The sequence below is a fragment of the Pogoniulus pusillus genome, chromosome 25 (assembly GCF_015220805.1).
Source record: "Pogoniulus pusillus isolate bPogPus1 chromosome 25, bPogPus1.pri, whole genome shotgun sequence".
Taxonomy (NCBI): Eukaryota; Metazoa; Chordata; class Aves; order Piciformes; family Lybiidae; genus Pogoniulus; species Pogoniulus pusillus.
Genome location: NC_087288.1, coordinates 9,950,804 through 9,977,797, shown reverse-complemented (window position 1 = coordinate 9,977,797; position 26,994 = coordinate 9,950,804). Strand labels below are relative to the sequence as shown.

At 58.7% G+C, this 26,994-nt stretch overlaps 1 protein-coding gene across 1 annotated transcript in view; it reads left to right on the top strand.

The window, feature by feature from the left end:
* LOC135186408 (hydrocephalus-inducing protein homolog) overlaps positions 1-26,994 on the top strand; it is a 64,923-nt gene that overhangs the window by 30,271 nt on the left and 7,658 nt on the right. Inside the window, exons 27-57 of the mRNA XM_064164052.1 lie at positions 90-229; positions 924-1,063; positions 2,021-2,157; positions 2,928-3,055; positions 3,165-3,356; positions 3,712-3,852; positions 4,383-4,622; positions 5,569-5,743; positions 7,068-7,238; positions 8,822-8,986; positions 9,852-10,042; positions 10,270-10,453; positions 10,906-11,170; positions 12,560-12,701; positions 13,372-13,884; positions 14,326-14,624; positions 14,774-14,956; positions 15,165-15,284; positions 16,332-16,491; positions 16,600-16,772; positions 17,211-17,409; positions 18,035-18,134; positions 18,670-18,769; positions 19,773-19,941; positions 20,520-20,758; positions 21,571-21,667; positions 22,279-22,483; positions 22,819-23,054; positions 23,942-24,093; positions 25,411-25,603; positions 26,407-26,512. Of these exons, the coding sequence (XP_064020122.1) occupies positions 90-229; positions 924-1,063; positions 2,021-2,157; positions 2,928-3,055; positions 3,165-3,356; positions 3,712-3,852; positions 4,383-4,622; positions 5,569-5,743; positions 7,068-7,238; positions 8,822-8,986; positions 9,852-10,042; positions 10,270-10,453; positions 10,906-11,170; positions 12,560-12,701; positions 13,372-13,884; positions 14,326-14,624; positions 14,774-14,956; positions 15,165-15,284; positions 16,332-16,491; positions 16,600-16,772; positions 17,211-17,409; positions 18,035-18,134; positions 18,670-18,769; positions 19,773-19,941; positions 20,520-20,758; positions 21,571-21,667; positions 22,279-22,483; positions 22,819-23,054; positions 23,942-24,093; positions 25,411-25,603; positions 26,407-26,512 (5,655 nt within the window). The remainder of the gene's footprint in view (positions 1-89; positions 230-923; positions 1,064-2,020; positions 2,158-2,927; positions 3,056-3,164; positions 3,357-3,711; positions 3,853-4,382; positions 4,623-5,568; positions 5,744-7,067; positions 7,239-8,821; positions 8,987-9,851; positions 10,043-10,269; positions 10,454-10,905; positions 11,171-12,559; positions 12,702-13,371; positions 13,885-14,325; positions 14,625-14,773; positions 14,957-15,164; positions 15,285-16,331; positions 16,492-16,599; positions 16,773-17,210; positions 17,410-18,034; positions 18,135-18,669; positions 18,770-19,772; positions 19,942-20,519; positions 20,759-21,570; positions 21,668-22,278; positions 22,484-22,818; positions 23,055-23,941; positions 24,094-25,410; positions 25,604-26,406; positions 26,513-26,994) is intronic.

The following is a 26,994-nucleotide window of genomic DNA, read 5'->3' as shown; positions in this document are numbered from 1 at the left end:
CGTTTCTGGGAGAGCTGGTGTCCAGAGTGAGGCTGCCCAGCTGGGATGCCCATGCTGCCATCTTGGGGGGGGGGGGGTTCTGCCCTCAGGAAACAAGAAGTATGAGAAGCTCCTCAGGGATCTGAGGAGAAAGCTGGCAGAGGAGATGGCAGAGGAGAGTGAGAGGGATGGAGCTGCTGTCCTGGTGGAGGCATCAGCCACAGCAACACCCCCAGACTTGGACACCACGGTGAGAACAGCTGCTGCTCTTTTTGGCCACCCTCTTGCCCTTGTGTCACTCCATCCGCTTGTACCCCACAACAGGCTTCTTGGTGCCCTGCTAACAATGTGTGAGACCCCCCTGCCCACACTTAGCTGTGCCCATCATCAGCTGGGTGTTGTGCCAGGGGCTGTGCACCTCTGGTAGCTGTACCTGCTGCAGCTGGATGAGCTTCCTGGCAGCCTGAGGCAGATCCTGCAGGCCATGCTCAAGTGGGTGACCTGATGGTGCCCCATGATAATGGTGCAGGCCATCTGGGCTGCTCCCAGGCCAAGGCCTGTCAGGTCTGCAGAGCTTGCTAGCAGCAACCTCACCTGGCCCTGGGCCTGTGCTCTCAGTGTTCATCTCCAGGAGGCTCTCTCCAGGCCTCCTGTTCAAGGAGGCTTTTATCCAAGCTACTTTGGCCCTACCTGGGGGGCAGGCAAATACCTGGAGCTCTGGGAAGTTCCTGGCTGGTCTGCCTGTGTCTGACCAGCTGAGCTTTGCTAGCAGTGCCTGGGCAGGTGAAAATGCTGGGGTTGGTAGCTCTGGGGATCAAGTCCTGGCAAGAAGAGCTGGAGGTATCCCAGGCAGTGAGCAGCGAGCCAGGAGGACTCTATCCTCCCTCTCCAAAAGGGCAGGCTGAGAAACTTTGCTGAGCAGCCTCTGTCTTCCCTTGACTCAGCTGGACACTGGGCTGCAGATGCAGCTGGAGGATCTCCTGATCAAGGAGCACATCCTGGAGCAGCAGGAGGCTCTGGCCTGCAGTGCCCCAGAGGAAGCTGCCTCTGAGCAGCAGCGCTGTGCTCGCCGCAGGCTTCTCAAGTAAGTAGGGACATCCAGAGCCACCTGCAGGTGCTCTGGGGGTGCCAGGCAGCAGTGCCCCCCTGCTGCTGGGAGCTGTTGGTGTCTGCAGAGCTGGGAGCAGCTGTGGGCATCGGAAAGGCTTTGCTCCTGAGAGCTCTGCCATGCTCCCTGTGAGCAGCTGTGTCCTCACTTCCCTGAGCTTTGGGAGCGCTCGGCTCCCCGGGGGTGCTGGGCTCTGTTCCTAGAGCTGAGGGGACCCAGTGCAGACCTTGAGGCCCCTTGAGACAGCACAGACATCATCTCTGCTGAGCAGCTCTAGAAGAGGCAGCTTGGAGCTGGCCTCTTGGTTGCAGCAGACCACACTCAGCCAAGAGAGCAGCATGGCAGAGCCTCAGTCAGAGGCCTCGGCTGCTGGTGGTGCTACAGGGCTGTCCTGGGTGGTTTGGTTCTTCCCTCTGCTCCTCCATGCTGAGGCGCAGGCATGGCCTGCTCCAGCACAGGCAGCAGATGCTCTGCAGAGCAGATCTTTGCTGTTTCCCAGTGGGACAGCTCTGGACAGCAGATTCCTGTGGATCTCACAGGTGTTTGTGGCTGCGGTCCCTGGGGTTGTGGGGACAGGGCTGGGTGCAGAGTGGTGAAGATTTCCTTGTCAGAATCTTCTTACAAGGTTCTGAAGCAGTTTCAGGCTTGGGCTGTAGCCCAGACTCAGCAGTTCCAGCAAGAGCAGTGGGGGTGCAGAGGCACAGGAGCTGTGGGCAGTGACCACTGGAAAGCAGCTGTGCTTGAGGGTGCTGCTGGGAGCTGATGGAACCTGGGCCCTATGTTCCCTGGCACTTGCCTAAGTCTTGTCCCCAGATGGTCAGCTGTTGAGTCTTAGGGGCTGGAGCTGAGTTTTGCCACTGGGTTTGCATCTGCCATCTGCATGGCATCATGGCCAGGCTGTGGTTTCAGGAGTGCCCTCCTTCCTCCCTGCAGAGCTGAGCTGCCTGAGTACATCCTGGACTTTGGCTGTGTTGTTCTTGCTGGCGTCCACAAGCGCACTGTGAAGATCACCAACCCGGGGCAGTTACCTGTGTCCTTCAAAGTCCACAGGCAGGTCCTGCGTGGCACAGGTAAGCAGTGCTGGGCACACTGCCTGGGAGCTTGCAGGAGCTGCCTGTGCCAGCTCAGCCTGAGCCAGTGGCCAGGGAGAGTTCTGGAGTGCTTGTTGGTGCAGCTTTGTCCTCCTTGGCTGTGGCCTGCCTGTGGCTGCCCTAACTCTTGGCTGCAAGGGCTGGGTGGGTGATGCCCTCAGTCACCTCTCGGCACCTTCTGCTCTTGGTTGCCAGGAGCATTGTCTGAGTTTCTCTGCACTCTCTTGCCTTGTGTTGCCAAGAGCTGAAGCTTTGGTGGTGGTGAGCTGTTGCATCTGAAGTTGCTGAGCTCATGGCACTTGTGTTCAGCCTTTCCTAAGGAAAGAGCCTGAGTGGGTCCCTGGTGTATCAAAAGAGGCTTGTGGAAGAGCCCTTGAGGCATGGCTGTAGCAGCAGCAAACGGTGCCTCACTGTCTGAAGGGTGCTCAGATGTCTCCTCTCAGCTGCTTTCAGGGAGCACCACGGCATGGGGAAATCTTAGCTGGAGCTCTCCTCTGAGTGTCCTTGCCTGGCCTTGCTGCAGCTCCACAGCTGAAAGGTTTTCCTTTACCCCCGTGGGCCTTGGGCTGTGGCTGTGCAAAGCTTTGGTCCTGGAGCAGTGAGAAGGGCGAAGGAGCAGCAGCAGCTTCTCTGGAGATGCAAAGGATCCTTCCCAGAGCTGCCAGCCAGGACACTGGTGTGGCCTTGAGGTGCTTGTGCCCCATCTGGTGTCACTTGTGCCTCAGCTGCTTCCTTTTCATCTGTTGAAGGCTTCAGCGTGGACCTGGAGTGCGTGAAGCAGCTGCGCTACTCTGAGAGCAGGACCCTCACTGTGTGCTTGGACCCACAAAGTGCCACTCTGCCACTGGGAGAGAAGGAAGTGCTGCTGCCCATCAAGGTGCCACCTGCCTCCTTCCCTCCCTGTGCCTATGCCACCTTTTGGAGCAGGTTTGGGACGGCAGCAGATGTGCCCTGGGACCTCACCTGTCTGCTCTGTCCTTCCCCAGGTGGCAGGAGGCCCCACGTTCCGCGTCCTCCTCCGTGCCAAGGGGGTTGTGCCGTCCCTCTGCCTCTCCAGGGACAGGCTGGAGTTCTCCAGGGTGCAGTGTGGGCAGTGCCGGGAGGAGACCACCCGGCTCTACAATCGCGTCCAAGTGCCCTGTCGGTGGTTTGTCAGCAGGGCTGGGGCTGCTCAGAAGGTAAAGCACAGCCAAGGTGTAACTTGAATCTTGGCTGCCTTTCCTTCTCCTCTCTGCTCCTCTGGCTGCTTGAGCACTTGGGCTGCAGCTGGTGTGAGGAGGCTTTGGAGGCTCCCCTGGGCCTGTTCACCATCTGCTGCTTCACTTCTCTGCCATCTTCAGTCATCGCTCCTCTTCTGAGGAGCAGCCTCCCCAGCTGTCTGTGCTGCCTCCATGCTTTGCCAGCAATTGTAGGCCAGCGGTGGCCACATCTGGGTGGGATGGGTGCTCTCAGCCTGTGACTGTCAGCAGTGCAGTAGCCCAGCTCTGTCCTCACAGCCCAGGGAGATGTCACAGCTCTGCATTCTGTGCGCAGGTGAACAAGCATTTCCCAGCCAGCAGGTGTCAGAAGCTGCTGAAGGCCGAGGCCCCTGTCTTTGAGGTGCTTCCCTCAGCTGGAGTCCTGGCCCCCGGGCAGTGGTGCAACCTGCAAGTCAGGTTTGCCCCCGTGGAAGAGGTGAGCTGGGCGGGTGTCATCCCTAGGAGATCTGGCAAGGCAGTGTGGTGAGGAGAGCCCAGAGAGAGAGCAGGAGCTGAGCTCTGCCTCCACTGGAGCTTTCTGCCAGCTCAGCTTCCCCTGCCACAGCCTGTGCAGGGGGGGTTTGGAGAGCCAAGCCCTGAGCAGAGGACCCTCCTGCTGTCTGGCCAGGGAGAGTCCTGTGCCTCTCTTGTTCAGCTGCTGTGTCTGGGCCACCGAACCCCGAGGGGCTTTCTCCTGAGCAGTGCAGTGTTCCAGCCATGGCTTCCAGGGGTGGGCGTTTGCCACCTCTCTGGGCAGCCTGGGACACAGGCTCAGCACTCTCAGCATCCCTGGAGTCTGAATCTCCCTTTTTCAGTTCCCAACCACCCCTCTCTGTCCTGTTTGCTGTTCTCCATTTACCTCAGAGGTGCTGCTGCCACCTCTGGCCTTGGGGCAAGGGCTGAATTGGAGGCTCTGCCAGCTGGCACTTCACCATGGAGGTGCTTTGTGTGCTTCTCTCTTTTCAGAAGCCCTACAGCAGCAAGCTGAAGATCAGCGTTTGCCAGAGCAGCCAGCACCTGCAGCTGCTGCTCTCAGGAAGTGGGCTGGAGCCACGCTTGGAGTTCCAGCCTGAAGTGCTGGACCTGGGGCCAGTGCTGCCCTCTAGCCGTGGGACAGAGGGGACAGTGGTGGTGAGGAACCCCTGTGAGTTCCCCATTGAATTCTACTCGCTGGAGTTTGACCAGGAGTACCTTGCCGAGGAGCAGGTAAGAGAGGAGCTCTGCTGCCCATAGCCAACTTTTTGGAGCCTCAGGGCACTGCAGCATTGCCATTCCTGTGCCAGGGAGATGGAGACAGAAGCCAGGGCAAAAACCTGGTGGCATTTCAGGGGTAGCCTGTTGCGCTGGCAGGCTGTGGAGGGGCTTGGCTGCTCTGTGGTGTCGAGAGGAGGGCATGAGGGAGATGCCCTGAACAAAAGGACTTGAGGGGTGCTGGTGGATGAGAAGCTCAACATGAGCCATCAGTGTGCACTTGCAGCCCAGAGAGCCAACCAGATCCTGGGCTGCATCAAGAGAAGTGTGGGCAGCAGGTGGAGAGAGGTGATTCTGCCCCTCTGCACTGCTCTGGTGAGAGCCCAGCTGGAGCACTGTGCCCAGTTCTGGAGCCCTATTACAGGAAAGATTTGGAGATGCTGAAATGTATCCAGACAAGGGCCATATGGGTGATCAGAGGGCTGGAACTGCTCTGCTCTGGGCTTGGAGTTGGGGTCTGTTCAGTTTGGAGAAGAGAAGGCTCCGAGGAGATCTTATTGTGGCCTTCCAGTATGCAAAGGGGGCTACAGGAAAGCTGGGGAGGGACTTTTTAGGGTGTTGGGTAGTGACAGGACAGGGGGCGATGTATCTAGGCTAGAGGAGGGGCAATTCAGACTGGGTGTTGGGAAAAGTTCTTCAGCATGAGGGTGCTGAGACACTGGAACTGGTTGCCCAGGGAGGTGGTGGAAGCCTCATGCCTGGAAGTTTATAAGGCCAGGCTGCATGTGGCCCTGGACAAGCTGATGTAGTGTGAGGTGTCCCTGCCCATGGCAGGGGGCTTGGAGATGGATCTTTGAGGTCATTTCCCCCCCTGGCAATTGTGTGGTGCTGTGAAGATGGCTTGGCTGGGGGCCTGCTCCAGCAGTGCCTCCCACCTCTGGTTTCTCTTCCCCATGCACAGCTCCTGCGGGCACTGGAAGGCTATGACTGCCGCAGGACCTTGCTGCTGCCTTCACGCACTCCAGGGGAGCAGCTGCCCCCAGAGCTGCTGGAGGTCTGGCAGGCCCAGGAGAGGCTGCAGGAGCAGCAGGCCGAGTCCAAGACAGAGGAGCCAACGGCCCAGGACGAGGCTGAAGGTTTGACATTGTTGTCCTCAGTGCCCAGCTTGGTGGAACAAGTCCAGGGTGAAACTGTGACTTGCGGCAGCCATGAGTGCAACCAAAGCCAGTGTGATGGTTTGAGTGTTACCTGCCCCCACACACTGTGGATATCACCCACACTAGACTCAGATGGCTCTGGAAAGTGAATGAAGCTTTATATTTCCATCTTAGCAGAATACACAAGCAGTTATTTACAGTATATACAGTTACAGACAGAAATACACAAGTTAAAAGGTAATACAGAAACGCAACAGCCCTCTCAGAAACCTGAGTCCCCAGGAGGAGCTCCCAACCACCCTTCCACCTTCTCCCATCCCTCTCTACCTTACCCCAGACATTGCCTCATGCCCAAGGAAGATTGGAGGATCGGCCAGGGGGTTAGGAAGCAGGTGGATTAATCAGAGAGACAGCAGGTTAGGTTAGAGAGAGAAATGCAGCCCACAGCCCCAAGAGAGAGCATCTGCCTTCTCTATTGGAGGTGTATTCCATCCTGGTTGATCTATAGAGTCTTGTTCTTATACATCTCAGCAAGCCTATGAGGGAAGTAGACATCAACACTGTTTCCCTTTCACAGCCTGTAATCTAGTTCTTCTCACCAAAACTTTCTAGCTAGCTTCATACTAACACAGCCAGCTCCTCTCTGGCTTGTCTGGGGAAAGAATGAGAATGTCCCCATGCAGGGAGGACAGGGACAAGTGAGAGGCCTGAGAAGTGTTCCTCAGCTTTGCCAAATGAGCACCTCTGCCCCAGGAGCTGCTGGCATCAGGACGATAGTGAAGCTGTCCTAGGCAGGGCAGCACCTTTGCTGTCCTCTCTGGCACCACAGGCCGAGGTGGCTGTGGGTGACCTAAGGGCTGCTCTGGGGAATTCAGAGTCCAGCCATATCTGCTGCAGGGACATCTCTAAAGAAGCCAGCTCATGGGTGATCCCCAGATGGAGCTTCTCCCTAGGACATGTCAGATGCCCCTTTCTTCCTGTGCCCTCCTTACAAAGCTGAGCCTGGGAGCAAACTGCCAGGAGGACCACGTAGACAGTTCATGGGAGGAGATTTGGCTCAGTCCTTGTAGGTGTTGCTGCCTGCTCTGCTTTCCTCTTCCTGCCACCCCATTTCAGTCTGGGCAGCTTCAGCAGCATCTAGGGCAGAGCCTGATCTGCATAAGCTGGAAGGAAGGGGCTGGTGAGCCAAGGGCTGTGACATGGCTTTCAGCAGAGTCTCTTCTCCCTGGATGTGAGGGACTGGTGAGGATGATGAGAGTCCCAGGGAGGCAGGAGGCTGACTCTTGTACCTGTTTCTGCACAGCAGAGCGCCAGCAGAGCGCCAGCAGCAGCAAGGAGACTGCAGAAGAGCTGGAGGTCAGCCCATTCCATAGGGCACTCGCCCATCACCTGGGCATCGCCGTGCCTGGTGCAGGAGCTGCAGCCCCACAGTGCAAAGGGATCGTGGTCATCATCCATGGGGCACCCCTGACAGGTACCTGAGCTACAGCCCTGAGCTGCAAGGAGGGGGGAAGCAAGAGAGATGTGTCCTGGTGCACCATGGTGCTTGGTTGGCCAGTTGAAGCGCCATAAGGTGAGGCACAGCACTGCTGATGTGGTCCCAGGGCTTCAGCAGCTGGTGCCAGCGTGTGGCTCCTCTGGTGTCCATGCAGCTGTGCTCTCATCCCCCCAGACAGGGTGACCATGTGTTAAGAAAGGGTTTAAATCTGGGTTAGGAGTGAATTGTAATGAGGCATATATAAAAACTACCAAATAGTTGATTAATTATACAAAGAAAACTTCCCCGAGCTTAGTTACAATTAGCACAGCCAGACCCTGTGCTGCACTCGCTACAGCTGCTTTGCAGAAGGTATCCATACAGCCAAATTGAATGGTCCAGGGAAAGCTGTCCGAAAACGTTTATAACAGCCAGCGAGCCTTGCAGCGCAGAGTGCCGCTGGAAAGGCTAAGCAGGAACTTTTACCGGCTTGAGCGAAGGCATTGGGTGACTGCCGGTTAAGGGACTCACTGTTTGCCCCCGAAGCACCGACGGCGCCTGCGCAGTGCAGTCACCTGGCGGCTGCAGGTGATGAGGGTGGGACGGGGCTTGGCTGCTGGTTCGGTCCGGACTGAGCAGGTGGTCTGAGGAGGCTGCTGCAGACGAGGGGAGTGTGCCGTGGCTCTCAGGAAGCCATCGGATGGTCGGCAGCCTGGGCAAAGCAGGCTCCAGGCTTGCGGGCTGCAGTATTCCGACTGAGTGCTGTGTATGACAGGGAGCCCCTCGGGCTGGCGCGGCGACCCGGCAGCTCCCGAGGTCGAAACTCCTTGCTAGGTCGTTAGCAAGTCGTTACCTGGATCGGGCTCCATCTGGCAGGGTCAAGGCTGCCGGTCCTAGGCAGCCCCCGGTTACGCACGATGCAGAGAGCACTTAAGGCGAACAGCGAACAAAACAGCAGCAGCAGCAAACAAGCAGGTTTGCTAGGCGCTTAAGCACTTGGAGGGGCGTCTTTGGCCAACAGCCACAGATAAAAGCAGCCCTAGAAGCAGTCCGGAGTTACTTCTCCAAACAAGGAGGCTGCACAGGGCTAGAATCATGACCTGTGTTTATCACAAACCAAGCTGCAAGACAAGGCCAAATATGGGGGCTGTGATAGACTGAGAGGTGCCAAAGCTTTTGTCTGCTTTCTTGCTTCTTCCAGCCGGGAAGAGGCAGTGGGAAGGGGGGGCCAAGGTGGGTATTGGGGCAGGTGTTTGGGGCCTGTGGTGGAGATGTGCTCTAGGCATCATTTGGACCTTACAGCACACCATGTCCCCGCTGGGGTCCGCATGGCCTTGTGGAGCAGTCCCGAGCCCGACTGCCCCTGAGCTGTGCACAGATGTTGCCTGAGGCTATGCCAAGCAGCACAGGCCAGGGGACAGTCGAGTGGTGGTGGGACAGGGCTGTGAGCAGCCCCTGGGCCCAGGCTTGAAGTGGCTACGGAGGGGCTGAAGACCTCAGCTGATCTGGGACCTGGCAGAAGCTGTCCCTGGAAAACCTTCCAGGTGCAGGTGTCCTCACGCAGCCTCCTCTCTCTGCAGGCAAGACGTCGGCAGCGACTGCCGTGGCCCAGCACTATGGTGCTGCCTGCCTGTCCCTGGAGGCCGTGGTGAGCGAGGCCGTGGTGGCCGGGAGCAGCCACGCAGGGCGTCGTGCCCAGGCGCTGTGTGCCATGGCTGCCAGCCGGCAGCAGGCAAAGGATGGACGTAAGGAGACTGGCTGGGCACAAAGCCCATCGTAGCTGCCTGCTCTGCAGGGTGCAGAGCAGGAGCACAACCTCGAGCAGGGGCTCTTAGGGACCCTTTCAGAGAGCATCTCTGGGAACTTTGTGTGCAGCCTAAGGGCTCAGGCAGGGGCACTCTGCCTGCCCCAAGCCTGCACTGCACTTCTTCCTGCGTTAGGGCTGGGGAAGCTTTCTCAGAGCTTTTCCCTTGCCTGCTGCTGTCTCCATCCTGCCCTGCAATCAGGTGATAGCCCTCTGAAATGGCTCCTTAAGCATGAGAGGACTGACTTGGTGGCTTGACAAGCACAAGAGGGAGGACAGGAGCTCCCAGAGCAGTCTGAGATGAGAGCTGTGCTGTAGCTGAGGTGTTTTCTCCAGAGGTTTCCCTGGAGCAGCTGGCAGCTCAGGCAGCCCTTTCACACGGAGCTGTTCTCCACGTTAGACCAGACACTTTGAGGAGCCTTTGTGGGGCATTTGGTGCCCTGAGCTCTGCAGGGTGATGCCAGAGCTTGGCCCTGCCTTGGGTTGTTTTGCATGGTTCAGCATTGAACCTGGTTGGGTTGAAAGATGGTGGGAGGGAGAAGGGCCTGGGTCCCCGTTAGGGTTGTCTCCTGAGGAGGTCTTAGCTGCGGTGGCGATGCACAGTGGGGGTTGGGCAATGCATCCAAACCTCTCTGGCTTGCACATACAGTGCCAGGTTGGTCTGTTCTGCCACTTAAGAGGAGAGCGGGAAAAGAGCTGCTTCTGGAAAGCAATGAGTGCAGCGTCCGTGCCAGGGTGCCCGCTGGGCTGGAAGATGCCTGCCTGCGCCCCACAGCAGCCCCCTGAGCTCTCTGTGCCCTCTGCAGGTCTACGGGCAGCTGCTGCTCTCCGGTGGCGGCGCAGCGCCAAGGCCATCCTCAGCTCCCCCCTGAGCCAGTCCAGCTCTGGGGACAAAGGCAGGCTGAGCCACGGCGGCAGCGTGGCAGCAGGGCTGGGCCTGGTGAGCTGCCTGCTGCCCGAGGAGCTGCTGGTGGCCATCCTGACTGAAAGGCTGCAGGTGCGTGGCCAGGGAGCAATGGAGACCTTCCTGATGGAGGGGGAGGGCTGGGAGAGGAGGAGTCCTGCGTTCCTCAGGGGAAGCTGCAGATGCCATCAGCTGGCAGGGCCGTGGGGAAAGCTCAGAGCTTGCGCCAGCTGGGTGATGTTCTTTGCCAGATGGCTTCAGCGACTGGCCCAGAGCTGCAGGCATGCCACAGCTGATCTTTTCTTGGCCTCTCTTCACAGCTGAGTGACTGTTCCCAGGGAGTGGTGTTTGATGGCCTGCAGACCTCCTTTGCAGGCAGCACAGCCTCTGCTCTGCTCTGCTTGCTGCGAGCTGTGGGGAACCGACCCCACATCTATCTGGTGAACTTGCACCAGGACTTTGCCTCTTGGCAAGCCAGGCAGAGAGCTGCAGAGAAGCGGGCAGGTGAGACTCATTGTTCTCCTGTCTCCTGAGGCTTCTCTCCAGAGCTCTCATCCCTGCCCACTGTCTCTGGGTCAGCAGCAGAGCTGGTGGGAGGTTTTTCAGGAGCCTTTGCCCTCCTGCCTCGCTGCAGCTCATTGTTGCTTCACAGGCAGCAGAGCTGAGGCCGTGAGACTTCTGTCAGTCTGCAGTGCTGAAGCTTGGGCCACAGGTGCAAGCTGCTGTGGCTCAGTATCTGAGCAGCAGCCAAGTGTCCTCCAGGCTGGTGCACGTATGCCAGCCAGGCAGACAAGCTCCCAGCCTGGTGCTGGTTTTGGGGTTCTCTGGAGCCAGGAGCAGAGCTGTGAGCTCCCAGCTGTCTCCTGACGGGGGGAAGGGCTGGGCCAGAGCTGAGGCTGCTCACAGCTGCCCCAGCACAGCTCTGCTGATGCCTTCTCCTCTGGTCCCTGCTGCAGGCCGGGAGCAGGAAGAAGCGGCCAGGAGGGAGGTAGCCCAGCTCTGGGAGCTTGGTGAGGATGAGTTCGATGCTCTCCCGGAGGAGCAGAAAGCTCAGCTGGAGAGCAGGATCCGACAGCTGCAGCGGGAGAGGAAGCAGAGGTCTGTAAGCCTGCTGTGGGCAGCTGCCCAGCACAGCATCCCCAGAAGGTGTCCCTGTTCTGGGGACCTTGGTGGAGCTCAGGAGGGTTCCAGAGATGAGGCCCAAAGTGTCCATGTTGAGCGGCACAAGGGTGGTGCCTGCCAGCTGCCTGACTGCCAGCAGAGGAGGGACCTTCCTGCAGGGAGCTGAGAACTTCTCGTGCTAGTGCTGAGGCCTGGGGCTCAGAGCCTGCTGCAGGCAGCTGGGCTCTGTGCTTACCTTGCCCACGCACTTGTGAGCCTCTCTGAGTTCATCATGCTGATTCCCATCATCTTCACCCCTTTCCTCACCAAAGCAGAGGGCATGTGTGAGGCACAACTTCCAGGACAGCCGGCACAGGTTTCCCATGCTCCCAACCGGGTTCCAGCAGGAATCCTGGCTGTTGAGAGGCTGTTTTACAGGAGGGGAGTTCCTGCAGCCTGTGTTTTCTGACTGCTGGGACCATCCTGCATAAGGAGCAGGCTGTGCCCAGGGAGAAGGACGAGGAGAGTTGTCATCAGTGAGCATCCTGGGTGGGCTCAGCAGTAGTGTGGGCAGCAGGAGCAGGGAGGTGATTGTTCCCTAGTGCTGTGCACTGGGGAGGCTTCATGTCAAAGCCTAGATTCAGTTTTGGAGAGACATTGAAGAGCTGGAGCATGTCCAGAGAAGGGCAAGGAAGATGGAAACGGTCTGGAGAACAGGGCCAGGGAGAAGCATCTGAGCACCCTGGGGGTGTTTGTCGTGGAGAAGAGGAGAGTGAGGGGAGATCTTCTGGCTCTCCTCAACTCCCTGAGAGGAGATCGGAGCCAAGTGGGGGTTGGTCTCTTGTCCCAAGGTATATGCAATAGTATAAGAGGATATGGCCTCAGACTGCATCAGGGGAGCTTTAGGTTGGACTTGAGGAATTTCTTCACCCCAGATGGGTTGTCAGGGCCTGGCCCAGGCTGTCCAGGGTGGTGGTGGAGTCCCCTGAAGGGACTGAAAAAACCCTGTAGCTGTGGTGCTGAGGGCACTACCTGGTTTAGTGGTGACCTGGCAGTGCTGGGTTCTGGCTTGGGCTTGATCTACAGGATTTCTTCCATCCTAAAGGAGTCTGTGAGTCTCTGCTTCTAAGAACTGGTGCAGGGACAAGTAGGTGTAAGTGATTTGAGAGCTGCTTTGCAGTGAGAAGTGAAAAGAGAGCTTCAGGCACGAGTGTGGAGCGATGCTGGCCTGGTCTTTGGCCATTGTCTAGGTGGAGCTTCCTGGAGCAGCAGCACAACTTAGCTCTTGCAACAGCAAAGCCTCCTTGTGGCTGGCCTTGCAGACCTCCTCCTCGCTTGGCTCCCTGGGGATATTCCCAGCCTGCCCAGCTTGAGGGAGGTCTATGGCAAGGTGCTAAGGGCTCTGTGTGGGCTCGGGGTCAGCAAGTGCAGTGCAAGAGCAGTGGCACTGCAGGAGCCCAGGGCTGTGCTGGTGGCTCTCAGAGATATTTCTCCTTTGCCTTGCTGCAGGGTGCTGGGGCAGCTGGCTGGAAAGCCTGGGGACACGCAGCAGCAGGGGCTGCAGCACTGGAAGGAGGCAGATGTGAAGAAGCTGGACAAGAGAAAGCCTGGAAAAGACCAAGAAAAGAGAAGGCAGTCTCTGGTCGGGCAGGTGGGTGGCTGTTTGAGCAGAGCCCTGGGCCCAGCACTGCTGAGGATGCAGCAGGCCTAGGGGGTGCTGGGCAGCCTGCTGGAGGCTGGGACTGGGAAACCACAGCTGGTGTTGGATGCTGCTGCTGCTTGCCCAGGGGCTTTGCCAGGGCTTTGTGGGTGAGCTGCTCTGCTGGGATGGTGCTGCCTTTGAGCGTTGGCTGCACACAGCTCCAGACAGCCTTTGTGAAGCCCTGGATGGCTTTGGTCCAGTGTTTCTGCCCAGCCTGCATGTGCCTTCCAGCTGTGAGCCAGGGACTGTCTGGGAAATGGGTTCTGTCCCTGTATGTCTGGCAGGAGAGGCCAGCAGGCCCCAGGTGTCCGTTAGCAGCAGGCTTCCCAAAGAGTCAGGAGTGCTCCAGCGACTGCTCAGGAGGGCTCTGGAGTTCCCTGCCTAGCTTGGGACAGCTCCTCTGTGGCTGTTGCTGCCTCCTTCTGGGTCTGGCACTGAGGGCTTTGCTTTCAGTCAAGCTAAAAAGTGGGTAGCAGCTGTGTTCTGCTCAGGTTTGTAGAGCACTCGGCACAGGTCTGGGGCAAGGCTTGGGCTGCTGTTGGAAAGTTCCTCAGTGTCCTGCAGCATTTGAGTCCCTGCCTGGAAATGCTCACGGCTGTCTCCTGCTCCTCCTGCACAGGGCACAAACACATCCAGCAGCAGCACCAATGTCTCCAGCAGCAAGCAGAAGGCAGCCAAGAAGGGAACTGTCAAGGAGCACCCAAGCTCTGATGCTTGCAAGGAAGAACAGAGGAAACAGAGCAAGGCTGCCCTACTAGATAGCTGCTCAGGGCCAGATGCCGAAGACCCAGGCCAGAGTGGCGGCCAGAAGGACTTGGCCTTGAGGTTTCAGGCCTACGAGGCATCGCGGGCAGCTGTGGCTCATGTTTTGTCCTGCTGGGACAGGGTGCGGGCAGAGCTGCAGCCATCCTCCAAACAGAGGACGCCGAGAGCAAAGAAGAAGGAGCATCATGAGAGAGAGCTCCTGAGCAGAGAAAATTCTGCTGAGTCCCCCGAGGTGTCGCAGCTGGCAGGGGCAGGGGCAGGCAGCGGCAGAGAAGTCGGGGTGCCCTGCTTGGACGTGGAGGTGCAGAGCTCTGCAGAGGTGGCGAGCGCCATCCTGGGCAGCGGCAAGCTGCCAAGGGCAGAGCAGGTAAAGCCCCGCGAGGCTCTGCTGCTGAGCCTGCCCCGGGTGGGCCCTGGGCCTGCTGTCCCCCCAGGGGACAACGCCACAGAGCCTTGCCGGGCTGCTGCTGCAGTCCCACAGTAAGCCTGTGGCTTGCTGGGCACAGAGAGAGTGCTCTCTGTGCAGGCCTCCTGTCTGCCAGCTGCTCTGCCAGACTGGAGAGAGAGGTGGTGCCAGGGCAGCTCATGGTCGTTGTTTCCCTCAGCCGAGGGGCTCAGAGCAGAGATTCCTCTGCAGGTGCCAGCTGTAGGTGCTGGCACTGCTCTGGAGCCTGCCCAGCATCCTGGGCAGAGCAAGGGGCTGTGCTGCACCTCAATCCACCAGAGCTCCCCAACAGCTCAGTGTCTTTAAGGAGGTGTAAGGATGGAGGTGCCAGGAGCATGACCAAGGTTTGCTCTTCTGCTTTAGGTGCTGGATGAGCTGGGCCTGGGTCCCTCAGGGCCTCCCATTCCCCCCCCTGCTCTCTACTCTGTGGTTCGCTACCCAGCCAAGCGAGAGGTGGCTGCAGCAGGAGGCCTCCAGTGCTTTGTCCTGCTTGTGCCAGAGGAGGAGGCTCCTGACGGTGTCACGGATGCCTCCGCAGCGAAGGTGCCAGGGCAGAGCTCTGGCCGCGGCAGGAGACGTCTCCATAGGCCAGGCTCCAGGAGACCATCCAGACGTTCCCCTGAGCGGGTGGGCACGGCGCCACCTCCAGAGAGGTCTGTCAGGTGAGCTGAGAGGGAGGAGGGATCCCTCTGCTTCACCGCCAGCTTGCCAAGGAGCTTTCTCAGCCTGGCTGCACCATGGCAAGTCCCCCAGCTCCTGCTGCTCTCCTTTGCTGCCAGCAGCGTCTGAAGGTTTCCTCTTTCCCTGCCAGGAGGAGCCCCTACCGCTGGGTAGTGCCTGCTCAGGGCCAGGTGGAGCTGCAGATCCACTTCAGCTCCAGTGTGCAGGGCCAGTTTGAGCAGAGGCTGCATTTTGAGCTGCTGGGGACGCAGCGCTGCTACCAGCTGCACTGCAGGGGCACCTGCCTGTGCCCCAGCATCAGCCAGGAGCCACGGTAAGGCTGGCCCCTGGGGCCACCCCACTCTGCTGCCCCTCCCTGGTAGGCCTGTGCCCTCCTGCCCGAGCCAGCCAGCATCTCTTGCCATGCATGGAGCTGAGAAACAATGCTGGGGCCTCAAGCAGCACTCGGAGTTTGGGCTTTGGGAGCAGCTTTGTGGCTCAGATCATCTCACAGCTCCTCCTTGCCTGCTTTCTGTGCCCAGGGTGGTGTTTCCTCGCTGCAGGAAGAACAAGGCAGCTGAGGACATCATCTTCAAAGAGTATGTCCTGAGCACGGGAGTGTTCCACTTCGGGCCGCTGCTCTGTGGCAAGGCAAGAGACTGGTAGGTGCTGTCCCCCTGAGCTGTGCTGCTGGCCTGCAGCAGGGTATTGGGATGGGATCTGCAGGATCTTGTGCTGTCAGAAAGGTGCTGCCCGTGGCACAATTCAGGGCAGGACCAGGCAGAGAGCTGGGAGTTTGGTGGCTTTGAAGGATCAAAACTGTAGGAACATGAGCACATAACAGGCTCAGGAGTGCTGGAGGAGCTGGGGAGGGCTGAAGCTGATCTTCCTGGCTGCTGGGTGCTTTGGTGGCCAAAGCCACATGCTGCTTCCAGCCTGAAGGCAGCTTGGGGTGACCTGTCAGCCCCTATCTCAGCTTCAGTGGCTAGGTGGTGAGCTCTGTGGTGTTTGTTTCTAGTGCTGGGAGCAATGTGGACAACCTGAAGGAGCAGTTTTTCTGCTGCTGCTTTGTAAAGCCTCCGTGAACCTGCAGTGTCAGCAAGGCTTGTTGGTTGGAGCCATCAGTGTGGGACACAGGCAGCTGCAGGGCAGGGAGAATGGGGTTTTCATTTTCCTGATCCTCACCGCTGGCTAAAGTCTATGCCTGCAGCTGCAGGCATATTTCTAGTTTAAAAACCAAAAGAGCATTTGGCCTTTTTTGAGCCTTTCCCTCCAAACAGTGTCCCACAGCCATGCCAAGAGGCATTTGTTACCTGTGGGACTCCTCTGTGGAATAAACCCTTTCGGTTTCCATCCCTCAGGCTCACCCAAGAGCTGGACCACAGCAGTCTCCTGGCAGCTGAACTGTTTCAGACCTCTTGTAAAAGCTTTTCTGGGGAGCCTGTAGGGAAGGAAAGCCAGCAGAGAAGGGGAGGAAGCCAGGTGCCTGCTGTGCTTCTGTTCTTGCAGGAACCTTTGAATTCCTGCTTTGTAGAAAGCCTCTTGAAGTGGCCTGTGCACAGCTCTGGGGTGGAGACAACAAGTGTGGAGTGGGCATCAAAGGAAGCAGGGAATGACCACAGGCAGCATGCAAGGCGCCCTGGGTATGATCCTTTGTCTTAGGCTGCTTGTCAGAGCTCCCCTGCAGCCTTTGCCCTTTCTCTGGACAGGTCCAAGGCTCTGCTTCAGCCTGGCAACTGTGAGAAGATCACCATCTGCAATGTCACCCCCTGGGAGGCAGAGGTGCACTTCTCCTTTGAGCAGGATGGCTGTGGAAACACCTTTGTCTTGGAACCTGCCTGCATGAATCTGGGGCCTTATGAGAAGCAGGTAGGGGACAGGCAGGTGGGACAAGCAGCAGCAGCAGAGCCCAGGAGCCCTTCCTGCTGCTCACTGAGTGTTCCTCTGTGTTTCTTCTCTTGCTGGGGATGTGGCCAGGAGCTGAGGATCTGTGCATACCCCACTGCAGTTGGCCTGGTGCAAGACAGTCTTATCTGCTGCATCAAGGACAATCCAGAGCCAGTGGTCTTCCAGCTGTGCTGCCAGGGGGTGCAGCTGAAGCTGGGGGTCAGCTCCAAGCAGCTGAGTTTTGGCAGGGTGCTTCTGAAAAGGTCAGTCAGGTCGTGGTCACTCTGCCATGGGTGGCCCTGCTGAAGCTCCCCTTCACCTTCCTTGCCCTGTGGCCGCTCAGATTGGAGGCTGGGTCAGCAGCCCTCTTGCTGCCAGCACTTGCTAGCTTCTTGCTTCCCCTTCCTGGCTGGTTTGGATATCCCATGCCAGCCCCAAGCTGTAGCCCCCAGCAATGGGTGTCCTGGTGGGTTTGCCCCTGCTCTGCTGGTGTAGAGAGAGTCAAGTGGCTGCTCTGGGTCTGCCTTCTGTTGGGTCCCCTTCACCACCAAGCTCTCCCTGAGGGCCTCACCTCTCAGGCTTGTGGGCAAGAGCAAAGCCTGAGGGATGGCTTCAGAGCCGTGGCTAGGGCTGCTCCAGGTGGCATGGCTGCTGGTGTGCCTGTCAGACAGGTGGCACTGAGCGCCTCGGTGTCTCTGCAGGGAGCACAGCAGGAGCCTGGTGCTGCGCAACAGCTGCCCCCTGCCCGTGGCCTGGCGGCTCAGCGGCCTGGAGAGCCTGGGCGAGGGCTTCTCCATGTGCCAGTGCCAGGGCACGGTCGGGCCCCACGCGGAGTTTGGTCTGCAGCTGTGCTTCAGGCCCACCAAGCCTCTCAGCGTTGAGAAGATGATCCGCCTAGAGGTGAGGGGCCAGGGCCCTCCCTGGCAGAGCTGGGCAGAGTGCTCAGCCCTGCCCTGGGCGATGGAGACTGTGCCCGAAGGCACAGAGGGCCAGAGGAGGAGCTCTCAGGAGTTTCCTTTGTCCCCACATTGTCAGGGCCCTTAGCACCCAGAGAGCCTCCCTGGAGGATGCTGCTTAGAACTCTCTTAGTGCTGAGCAAGAGCTGAAGGGTGAGGGCAAGAGGATGGGGCCAGACTCTTAGAGGTGTCCAGTGACAGGACAAGGGGGAAAAGGCAGAAAGCAGAACCCAGGAGGTTCCCACATCTTTGGGGTCAGACTGCTGGAGCCCTGGAGCAGGCTGCCCAGAGAGGTTGTGCAGTGGAGTCTTCTTCTCAGGCTCTTAAGGCAGAGCGAAAAAAATCTCTCCTGGGGTTTTGTTCCCTGTGCTTTCAAAGCTGCATTGCAGTGAGAATGCTGCAAGAGAATGCAGTTTCACTGCCACCTGCTCTGGGACACCTTCAGATTCTTGTGGGTGCCTGCCAGGGTGCTTTACACACAGCTGGGAGAGACAAGAACTGCTCCTGCCTTGTCTGCCAGAAACACTGAGGAGAGTGACTTCAGCAGGGTTTGTTTCTTGCTGCCTCAGGTTTCAGATGCAGAAGATGTCCAGGGCGTGGTGCAGATTGAGAACATTCAAGTCTCTGCTGAGGCTTATGAAGTTGCTCTGGACATCACCCTTCCTGGAGGTCAGTGGATGCCCCCAGAGCAGAGTAGTTCAGGTGGATTGCATTACGCTGGCAAGTGGACAACAGTATGGGATGAGATGGGATGGGATGAGACAGCAGTGCAGACCTAGCACACATCCATGACACAAGAATCTTGCCAGCTGTGTGGAGTGCTGCACTCTCAGGTCACCCAGATCCCTGTCCCACTCATCTCTGCACCTTGAAGTGGGCACCTTCACGTTGGTTTGCTCTGGGGGCTTTGAAAGCCCAGGGGTGTGAACAAGCATCTGGCAGCTCTTGAAGGCTCAGCACAGCAGAGCAAGTGATTGAATCTGTGCGTGGAAGCAAGGAGGTGGAGACTGAACTCCTTGGCCACTAAGCCCTGCAGGTCCTTTCTGAGTAGGGAGAGAAAGGGCAGTAAAGGAACCAGAGGAAACTTGCAAGGCTGGAAACTTGCTGAGCAGGGCTTTGTCCCACCTGACTCCTGACTGGGTGCAGTCTGCAGCAGCTCCAACACCCTCCCCATTCCTTCCCTGGCTCCGTGGGTGTCCTGCAGGTAGAGGTGGCTGCGTGGACTTTGGAGTCGTGAAGGTCCTGGGGAGAGCCAAGCAACTGCTGTCCCTGAAGAACCGAGGGCGGTACAAGATTGCATACAGGTTGGTCCAGCTGCCTGCCTCGGGGGGGGGGTGTGAGCACTGGGCCTGTTCTGAGCTGCAGTCTCCATTGCCATGGAGAATGCAGCCACAGCCCAGCAGTCCTTCAGAGCTCAGCAGGCAGCAGAAGGAGAGTCACTGAGCACTGGGGTGCAGGGAGAAGAGTGTGGCCAGCAGGTCGAGGGATCTTCTCTGCCTTTCCTCTGCCCTAGGGAGACCACATCTGGAGTCTTGGCTCCAGTTTTGGGCTCCCCAGAGTGCAAGAGAGACAGAGAACTGCTGGAGAGGTTCCCAGAGAAGCTGCAAAGCTGCTGAGGGGCCTGGACCTTCTCTGGGAGGAGCAAATGCTGAGAGCCCTGCAGCTGTTGAACCTGGAGAAGAGCAGCCCCAGAAGGAGGGGATCTGAGCAATGCTCAGCAAGAGCTAAAGGACCTGTGGGGGGCAAAAGGCCAAGGCCAGGCTCTTGTCAGTGGTGCCCAGGGACAGGACAAGGGGCATGTGACCGTGAATAGAAACCTGTTTGGCGTTAAGACGCTGGGAGGCTTGGGGCAGGCTGCCCAGAGAGATTGTGGAGCCTCCTTCTCTGCAGAACTTCCAAAGCCCCTGGGCACTGGGATCCTGGGCAAGCTGCCCTGGGTGCCCTGCTTTAGCATGGGGGTTGCACTGGATGGTCCCCAGAGGCCCCTTCCAACTGCCACCATGCTGGGATTTTGTGAGTCCGAAGTTGGGGTCACTCCCTGCTGAGCTCTGTTGGTCCTTCCAGGGCCAAGTCCTTTCTCTTCAGGAGACTCTTTAGAGGAGGAAGGAAAATCACGGGGGTGGAGGGGAGCTGTCAGCACTCAGCAGTGCCTGGCTCTGCCAGGCCCTGGGGCTCCCAAGCACAGCTGGCCTCTTTGCTTTTGTCGTTTGTTGTTGGTGCCACACACCGTGCTGGCCGTGCTGTTGGCACCTGGGCTGCTCACCACAGAGGTCTTCTCCATTCCTGCCTCCTTCCCTCCCTGCCCAGGTTCAGGCTCCACCCTGCAGACCCCAGCACCCGCGACGTGGCCTCCCACTTCACTGTGCAGCCCCAGCGGGGGCTGCTGCCTGCCTCTCAGCAGGCTGTCAGCGTGCAGCTGCTCTTCTGGCCTCAGAGGGAGATTACAATTGAAGACAAACCCATCCTGCTGTGCCAGGTGAGCTGCCTGGAGCAGGCGGGGTCAGCACCCCTGGGCTGAGGGTGTCGGGGACAGGGCTTTGCTGGCAGGAAAGCTTTAGCTGGGGAATTTTCTCTGGATACAGCAGAGGCTTTCAGAAGCCATTTGTGGCCCTTCCTTGCAGTGCTTGAAGGGACTGGTGAGAAAGCTGGGCACAGACTTTTGATCAGGGCCTCTTGTGACAAAACAAGGGCTGATGGTTTGAAACTAAAGAGTGAGATTCAGAGTGAAGAGAAGGGAGAACTGTTTGACACTGAGAGTGGTGGGACCCTGGCCCAGGCTGGCCAGGCAGGTGGTAATTGCCCCAACTGTGGAAGCATTCCAAATCAGTTCATTTGGGGCTCTGAAGCACCTGCTCTGGTCTCAGATGTTCCTGCCTAGTGCAGGAAGTTCAAACAAATAACTATGCCAAGCCAAGGCATTGCATAATTGTAAGAGAGGCTGAAAATGCAGCTGTGGAGGAGGCCTTCAGAGCTGGTGGGCAGCTGGGCTGTGGTCAGAGGACAGAGACAGGGGCTGGTGTCTGCTTGAGGTGCCAGTCCCTGCCCTGGTTGCAGGTGCTGGAGCCTGGCTCACGTGCGGGAGCTGAGCCTGTGGCCACCATCCCAGTGAGGCTGTCAGCCAAGGCTGTGTTCAGCCAGTATAGCATCAGCCCTGCTGCGCTGCTCGACTGCGGGGCCATGGTCAGCGGCACCAAGAGATCCTGCAGCTTCCTGATGGAGAACAGAGGCCTCCTGCCCTTTGAGTTCATCATCTGCAAAGCAGAGCAGGGTGCAGCTGAGGCGCCCAAGAAAAGGTGAGAGAGACCTGCAGCAGCCTTGCTGCTTGAGGAGGCCTCACAGCATGGCTGGTGTGTGGCAGGCAGCTAGGACACACAGCCAGGCTGCACCATGACTCCTGGGCTCAGCTTGGGCCCCTTGCTCCAAGGCCATTGAGGTGCTGGAGCATGGCCAGAGAAGGGCAACAAAGCTGCTGAGGGCTCTAGAGCAGAGGGTCTGTGGCCTTGTTCAGCCTGGAGAAGAAGAGGCTGAGGGGAGCTCTTCTGGCTCTCTACAACTTCCTGAAGGGAGGCTGCAGCCAGGTGGGGCATGGTCTTTTCTCCCAAGAAACAAGCGATAGAAGCAGAGGAAAAAGCCTCAAGTTGTGCCAGGGGAGGTTTAGGTTGGACAGGAGGAACAAGTTCTTCCCCTTGAGGGCTGTCAAGGCCTGGCCCAGGCTGCCAAGGACAGTGGTGGAGTCCCTGTACTTGGGGGGCTTTCAAAGCCACCAATACGTGGTGCCGAGCGGACAGCGGTGAGCTGGCAGTGCTGGCTTCAGGCTTGGACTTGATTTTAAATGCCTCTGCCAAGCAAACAAGGCCATGTCCTGTGTCACCTGGGTTATTGCCTGCCTGTGCAAGTGGCTTGTGAGTAGGGGATAGAAAGGTGCCCCAGAATCCTCCTGATGAACCTCCTGAAGCTGGTGGCGGAGCCCTTCTGTCAATAAGCTATAGCCACAGGTGCTGCAGGGGGGTGTGAAGGGCAGGAGGAAGGTTTGGCTTTGGAGAAGGGCTGGAGGAGCTCAGCCTGAGGGCCGTTCTCTGCTCTTTCCCCTGGGTGCACACCAAAGGAGGCTCTCCCACAGGAAGCAGAGCTTCAACGGAAGGTCTGCTGTAGCCAAGCAGGACAGGCCATTGGTGCCAGAGGAGACCAAGCCCTCCACCAAGGTGAGTGGCTTCTGCTCTCCATCACAGGCTCCTGCACTGCTGTGCCCAGGCCGGGAGCAAGTCCCCATGGCATGGGATATGATCTGCATGGTGGAGACCCTTCCTCTGCCAGCCGTAAGCAAAGCCAGCAGCTGCTGGGTGCCCTGCACCTCTGGCTTAGAGCTGGAGCTGCAGGGCCAAGAGGAAGGAGCAGAGCCTGCCTCTGGTGGCTGCTGACCAGAAGAGGGCTGTGAGTGCCACAGCTGTGCAATGTCCCCACTGAGCTCCCAGTCCATGGAGAGGAGCTGACCTTGCTTTGCCTTCTGCCCAGTGCCCTCTCCTCTGCCGTTGTTGCTCACAGTTCTCTCTGTTCTCCTGTTTGACCCTTGGAGGCTTAAGGATCCCAACTCCCACCTTCAGCCTTTACAGCCAAAGTGCTTTCTTTAAGCCCCTTGGGACAGGCCTGCAGCTCCTCTTGGCTTCTTCAGTTCCTCCTGGGGTGTGCTCTGGGCCGTGGAGTCATCCCTGCCTGCCCTGGGCCCGACTGGAGGCCAAAGCCTGGTGTCCTCCTTGCTGAGAGGCTCCAGGTGCAGGCTGTTGGCCCTCAGGCTCTGCTGGCACTCTCTCTGCAGGCTCGCCTCTCTGTGGACATGTTCACGGTGTCCCCTGCCTTTGGCTGCATCCTTCCTGGGCACCAGCAGGTGGTGACAGTGGAGTGCGCTGCGGGAGTGCCAGGGCCGTGCCAGGAGCAGCTGCTGATCGACATCAGCGACAGAGACCCCAGGGACAACCCTCTGGGCATCCCCTACAGCCTGGTGGCCGAGTCCTGCCTGCCAGGTACCGCTGCCCGCAGGTTGCTGTGGCTGCGCCGCACCAAACTCAGTGCTGGGGCAGAGCGGACAGCCTGACCCTGAGATCCCATCTCAGAGTCCTCAGAGGCACTTCCCAGGTCCGCCAGTGGGAGAGGCCGGCAGGGAGGCATGGAAGGATCAAAAGAAACCCTTTCAGGCTGAGACTGCCTGAGCTCCATCCTCACAGCCAACTGCCCTGCCCCAGGCTGACTTTGGCAGCTCACTGGGCAGAAAGGGCTGCTCAGCCCTGCTGAGAGCCCATCAGGGTCAGTCGGGCAGGAAGGCTTCTCCATCCTCAGCCCTCCTCTGCTCTCCTCGCAGCCTTTGTGACCAATGATGTCGAGTCCATCTTTGAGGAGTACCAGATCTGCAGCAGCAGCAACCTCCACCAGGTGCTGCAGACAGTGGAGGCTGAGGGAGTGTTTGTCAGGGATGACAACAAGTTCGTCTTCACCAACGTCCTGGTTGGGCACCAGGCCACGGCACGGTTCAAGATCGCTAACATGAACAAAGTGCCCTGCGATGTACTCCTCTCCATCAAACCCATCACCAGGAAGGTGAGAACAGGAGGCCTTAGTGGCTCTCTGAAGGCTGTGGGGCATCTGCCTCGTTCTCCAACTCCATTGCTTCCTCTTGCCCAGCCCAGTCCAGCTCAGTGCAGGTGACAGCTGGGTTGGATTCAGCCTGTCTCAGGCAAGGCTTGAGCTCAAGGCCCCTGGGGCTTTGGGCCCTTCTGAACAGCTCTCAGTAGCACAGGCAGAGGAGGAGCTTTTACTCAACACTGAGCCAGGGCTCAAAGCAGACCCTTTTGGGGGGAGATCAATGTCCTCTCCCAAAGCACAAGTGCTAGGACAAGAGGACATGGCCTCAGGTTGTGCCAAGGAAAGCTTAGGTCAGACAGGAGGAGCAATTTCTTGCCCTTGAGGGCTGTCAGGGCCTGGCCCAGGCTGCCCAGGACAGTGGTGCAGTCCCCATCTCCAGAGGGCTTTTAGAGATGAGGAAATGTGGTGCTGAGGGCCATGATTTAGTGGTGACTTGGCAGTGCTGGCTTCCACCTTGGACCTGATGATCCCAAGACCTGATGATCCCAAGATCCAAGCAAAGGCATTCTCTGGTTTCCTTGGGCTCTCTGCTCTTTCTCCCTTCTCTTTGAAGGCCAGCTGCAGGTTCTCGGCAGGGTTGTCCATGCAGTCCCTACCTCCCCTCTGTGCTGGGGCTCTGCCCAGAGCTCACAGCAAGCTTTGCACTCCTGGGGTGGATGGCAGCCCCCTGGGCACAGGGTCAGCACTGCTTTGGATTCAGCCCCTGAGAGGGAAGGAGCCTGTCCAGGGAAACAGGAAGGGGGCCACGCTGTCTGGGGCTGTTCCTCATGCTCCGTGCATGGCTGAGAGAGCAGCACATGGAGAGAAGTTTCCTCCTGACACCCTCACAGGGCTCCTCCAAGCTGAAGAGCCGCTCTGGGCACATCTTTGAGGTGGATCCCGTCCAGATGTCTGTGCCTAGCTGCTCCCATGCCTTTGTCACTGTGACCTTCACTCCGCAGAGGGCACAGAGCTACTGCTGCACTTTTGAGGCCTCCCTTGAAATGCACACAAGGTAACTCCAGGAGAGCTTGGGAGAGGCCCTTCCTGCTGGCTCCTAACCCTTTGTGTCGCCTTAGGTAGTGTACTTGGCATCCCAGCATGGTGGGGTTTGGAAGGGAGCTCTGGGGATCATCCAGCCCAACCCCCCTGCCTATGCAGGGGCACCCACGGCAGCTTGCCCAGGATCCCAGTGTCCAGGGGAGTTTGGAATCTCTGCAGAGAAGACTCCACAACCTCTCTGGGCAGCTGCTCCAGGGCTCCAGCAGCCTCACCTCACAGATCCCCTCTGGGGCTGCTTTTCTCCAGGCTCAGCAGCTGCAGGGCTCTCAGCCTCTCCTGCTCACAGAGATGCTCCAAAGCAATCCAAAGCTGTAGCTCTCAGATCCAGCCAAGCAGGGCAGTCAGTGTCCTGGTGCAGCCTGCAGCAGTGGCTGTGAGGGCAGTGGGGCACTGACACTGGCCCAGGTTGCTTAGAGAGGTAGGAGCTTGCCCCATCCTGGGAGCCATTCCAGGTCAGCTTGGCTGGGGCTCTGAGCAGCCTGCTCCAGCTGCAGATGTCCCTGCCAACTGCAAGGTTGGAGTGGATGAGCTTTCAAGGTCCCTTCCAAAGCAAACCATTGCAAGGAGCCAACAGGGAGTGGGTGAAGAAGCAGTGGAGCTGTGCAGCTCCAGCTGAGCTGGAGATTGCCAGGGACAAAGGGTTGGATGCAGTGGGTTCTGTGCCTCAAGCCACCTGCCATTGTGGCCTCCTCGTGTCTGTGCTGAGGTGGTGACCTGGTGGATCTGCTGGGGTGCCTCAAGATGCTTGGTGCTAAAGGAGCCGTTGGATGCCCTCTACAAGAGGAGCCCAGCTCCTCTGCCCTGGGCACTGAGTGTGTCCTGGGCCTGGCCTGCCCTTTAGTGGCTGAGCTGGGCCAAGATGCCTCAGTTTGCTGCCCTGAGGAGTAATTCCTGCTCTGAGCCTCCTTGGAGATCCCCTTCGCTGCAGGGGTCACTGATGTGTCCCTTCTTGCTTGGACACTTCTTCACGCTCTGCTGGTGCTGCTTGCTTCTGTCTCTGCTCAGCACAGCCAGGGAAGCTGCCCTGTGGCACCTGTGCCCTCCTCATGCCTCTGCTGCCCTGGGGAGCCCCACTGAGTGAAGCGGGTTGAAGCGAGCTCTGGAAGGCTCTGTCTCTGCAGAGCAGATTCCTCTTGGGAACAGGCCTGAGGAAAGGGGCAGGGGAGCTGCGTCCCGGGGACCAGGAGCCCCAGGCAGGACAAGTGCAGCAGGTGGCCCTGGCTTCCTTGCGTGCCCAGCGAGCGCTGTCTCTGCTGCCCCTCTCCCGCAGGCCTGCAGCAGTGGGAGCCGCCAGCCTGAGCTTTGGCATCAGCGGCGAAGGGAAGCTGCCTGCGGTGCGGGTGCTGCGCCCGGCGCTGCGCGGCCCCGGAGGGAACCCCCTGCTGCTCTTCAGGAGGCTGCCGCTGGGCGCCCGCCAGGAGCTGCCGCTGGTCCTGCACAACTCTGGCACTGTCCCTGCCCAGGTGAGGAGCTGCCCGGGAGCGCTGCTGGCAGCGAGGCTTGTGCTGGGGAGGAGAGGGGGGCGGGCAGTGCCCCACTGCTCTGCGGGTGCCCTCGAAGCCCAAAGGAAACCCTTTGCTTGTGCTCAGAGCCCCTCTGGGGCAGCACAGCAACTTCCTGAGCTTCTGCTGGGGCAGAGCAGTGGGCAGAGGCTTGTTTCTCAGCAGCTCCGTACAGGAAGGTCCCTTCTGCTTCCACCTCCTTGGCAGCCACTGCTGCCATCCTTGCCAGCCCCGAGCCACGCTGGTCTTCTGTGCCAGTTCCTTCCTCCCTGCTCCCTGCCTCAGGAAACACCTTGGCCAGACTCACAGAGTCGTTTGGAAGCCCCTGGCTAACTTGTGCATTCCAGGAAGAGATTTCTTCTGGGCCAAGGGATTTTGGGGTCTTCTCAGGGAAACACAACTCCCATAGTCGGGCTGGGGCCTTGCCCAACCTCTCTTCTCAGCTTCTGGTTGGACTGGATGTGTTCCTCATGTCCTTGTGACACTGGCTTGTGTTTGGTCCTGTTTGACCAGGCTCTAATTAAACTCAGGTGTAGTTTAATTCCCTTCTGTTATCCTTTTGGTCCTGCCTGTCCTGCCTGCTCCTGTTTCCATCATCTCCCAGTATCACTGGACACTTGGCTTTGGTTTCCCTTCACCCTTGTGCTCAGAGCTATGTTTGAAAGGGGGCAGCACTGGGGCCCCCGTGCTGGAACAGCAGCAGTGTGGGCTTAGTCCCTGTGCCATGCTGTGCCCACCCCAGTGTGCTCCTGCTCTTTTGCCAGGTGCTGATGGACTTGACAGATGAAGAGGGAGTTTTCTTTTTGAAAGCTGGTCCCACCACAAAATGCCTCTACCAAGGTGTGGGCATGAAGGACTCTGCTGGAGAAGGTGAATTCATCAACCCTGAAATGTGGGCACCCTCCCAGGGGCAATTTGTCTCCCACTCCTGCCTTGGCCAAGAGGCAACCAGACATTGGCCACAGTTTGTGTCCTGAGGCTCTCTGTCCCCTCGCTTTTGCACATGCACTCTTTGCAGGGTTGGTTTCCTCCTAGCAAGCTCTAGGAAACTTTTCCTCTTCTCATCATGGTGGGTTTAGTCCTGGAGGGCTGTCACCACTTCAGGGGACCATCTGAGGTCTTTACTGCATGTGGGGAGTCAGCAGCCTGAGGGGAGGCAGCCCTGAGCCCTCAGGCAGCCAGCAAAATCCTGAAGCATTCTTGCACTCAGCTCTGCTTAAGGCAGGGGATGACTGCCTGCAGTCGAAGCCAGAGCTGAGCTCTGAGCTGAGCTCAGGACAAGTGCCAGGGATGTTCCTGGTGGTGTCACAGCCCTGTGAAGAGAGCAGGAAGGGCTGGAAGCATCGGTGGGG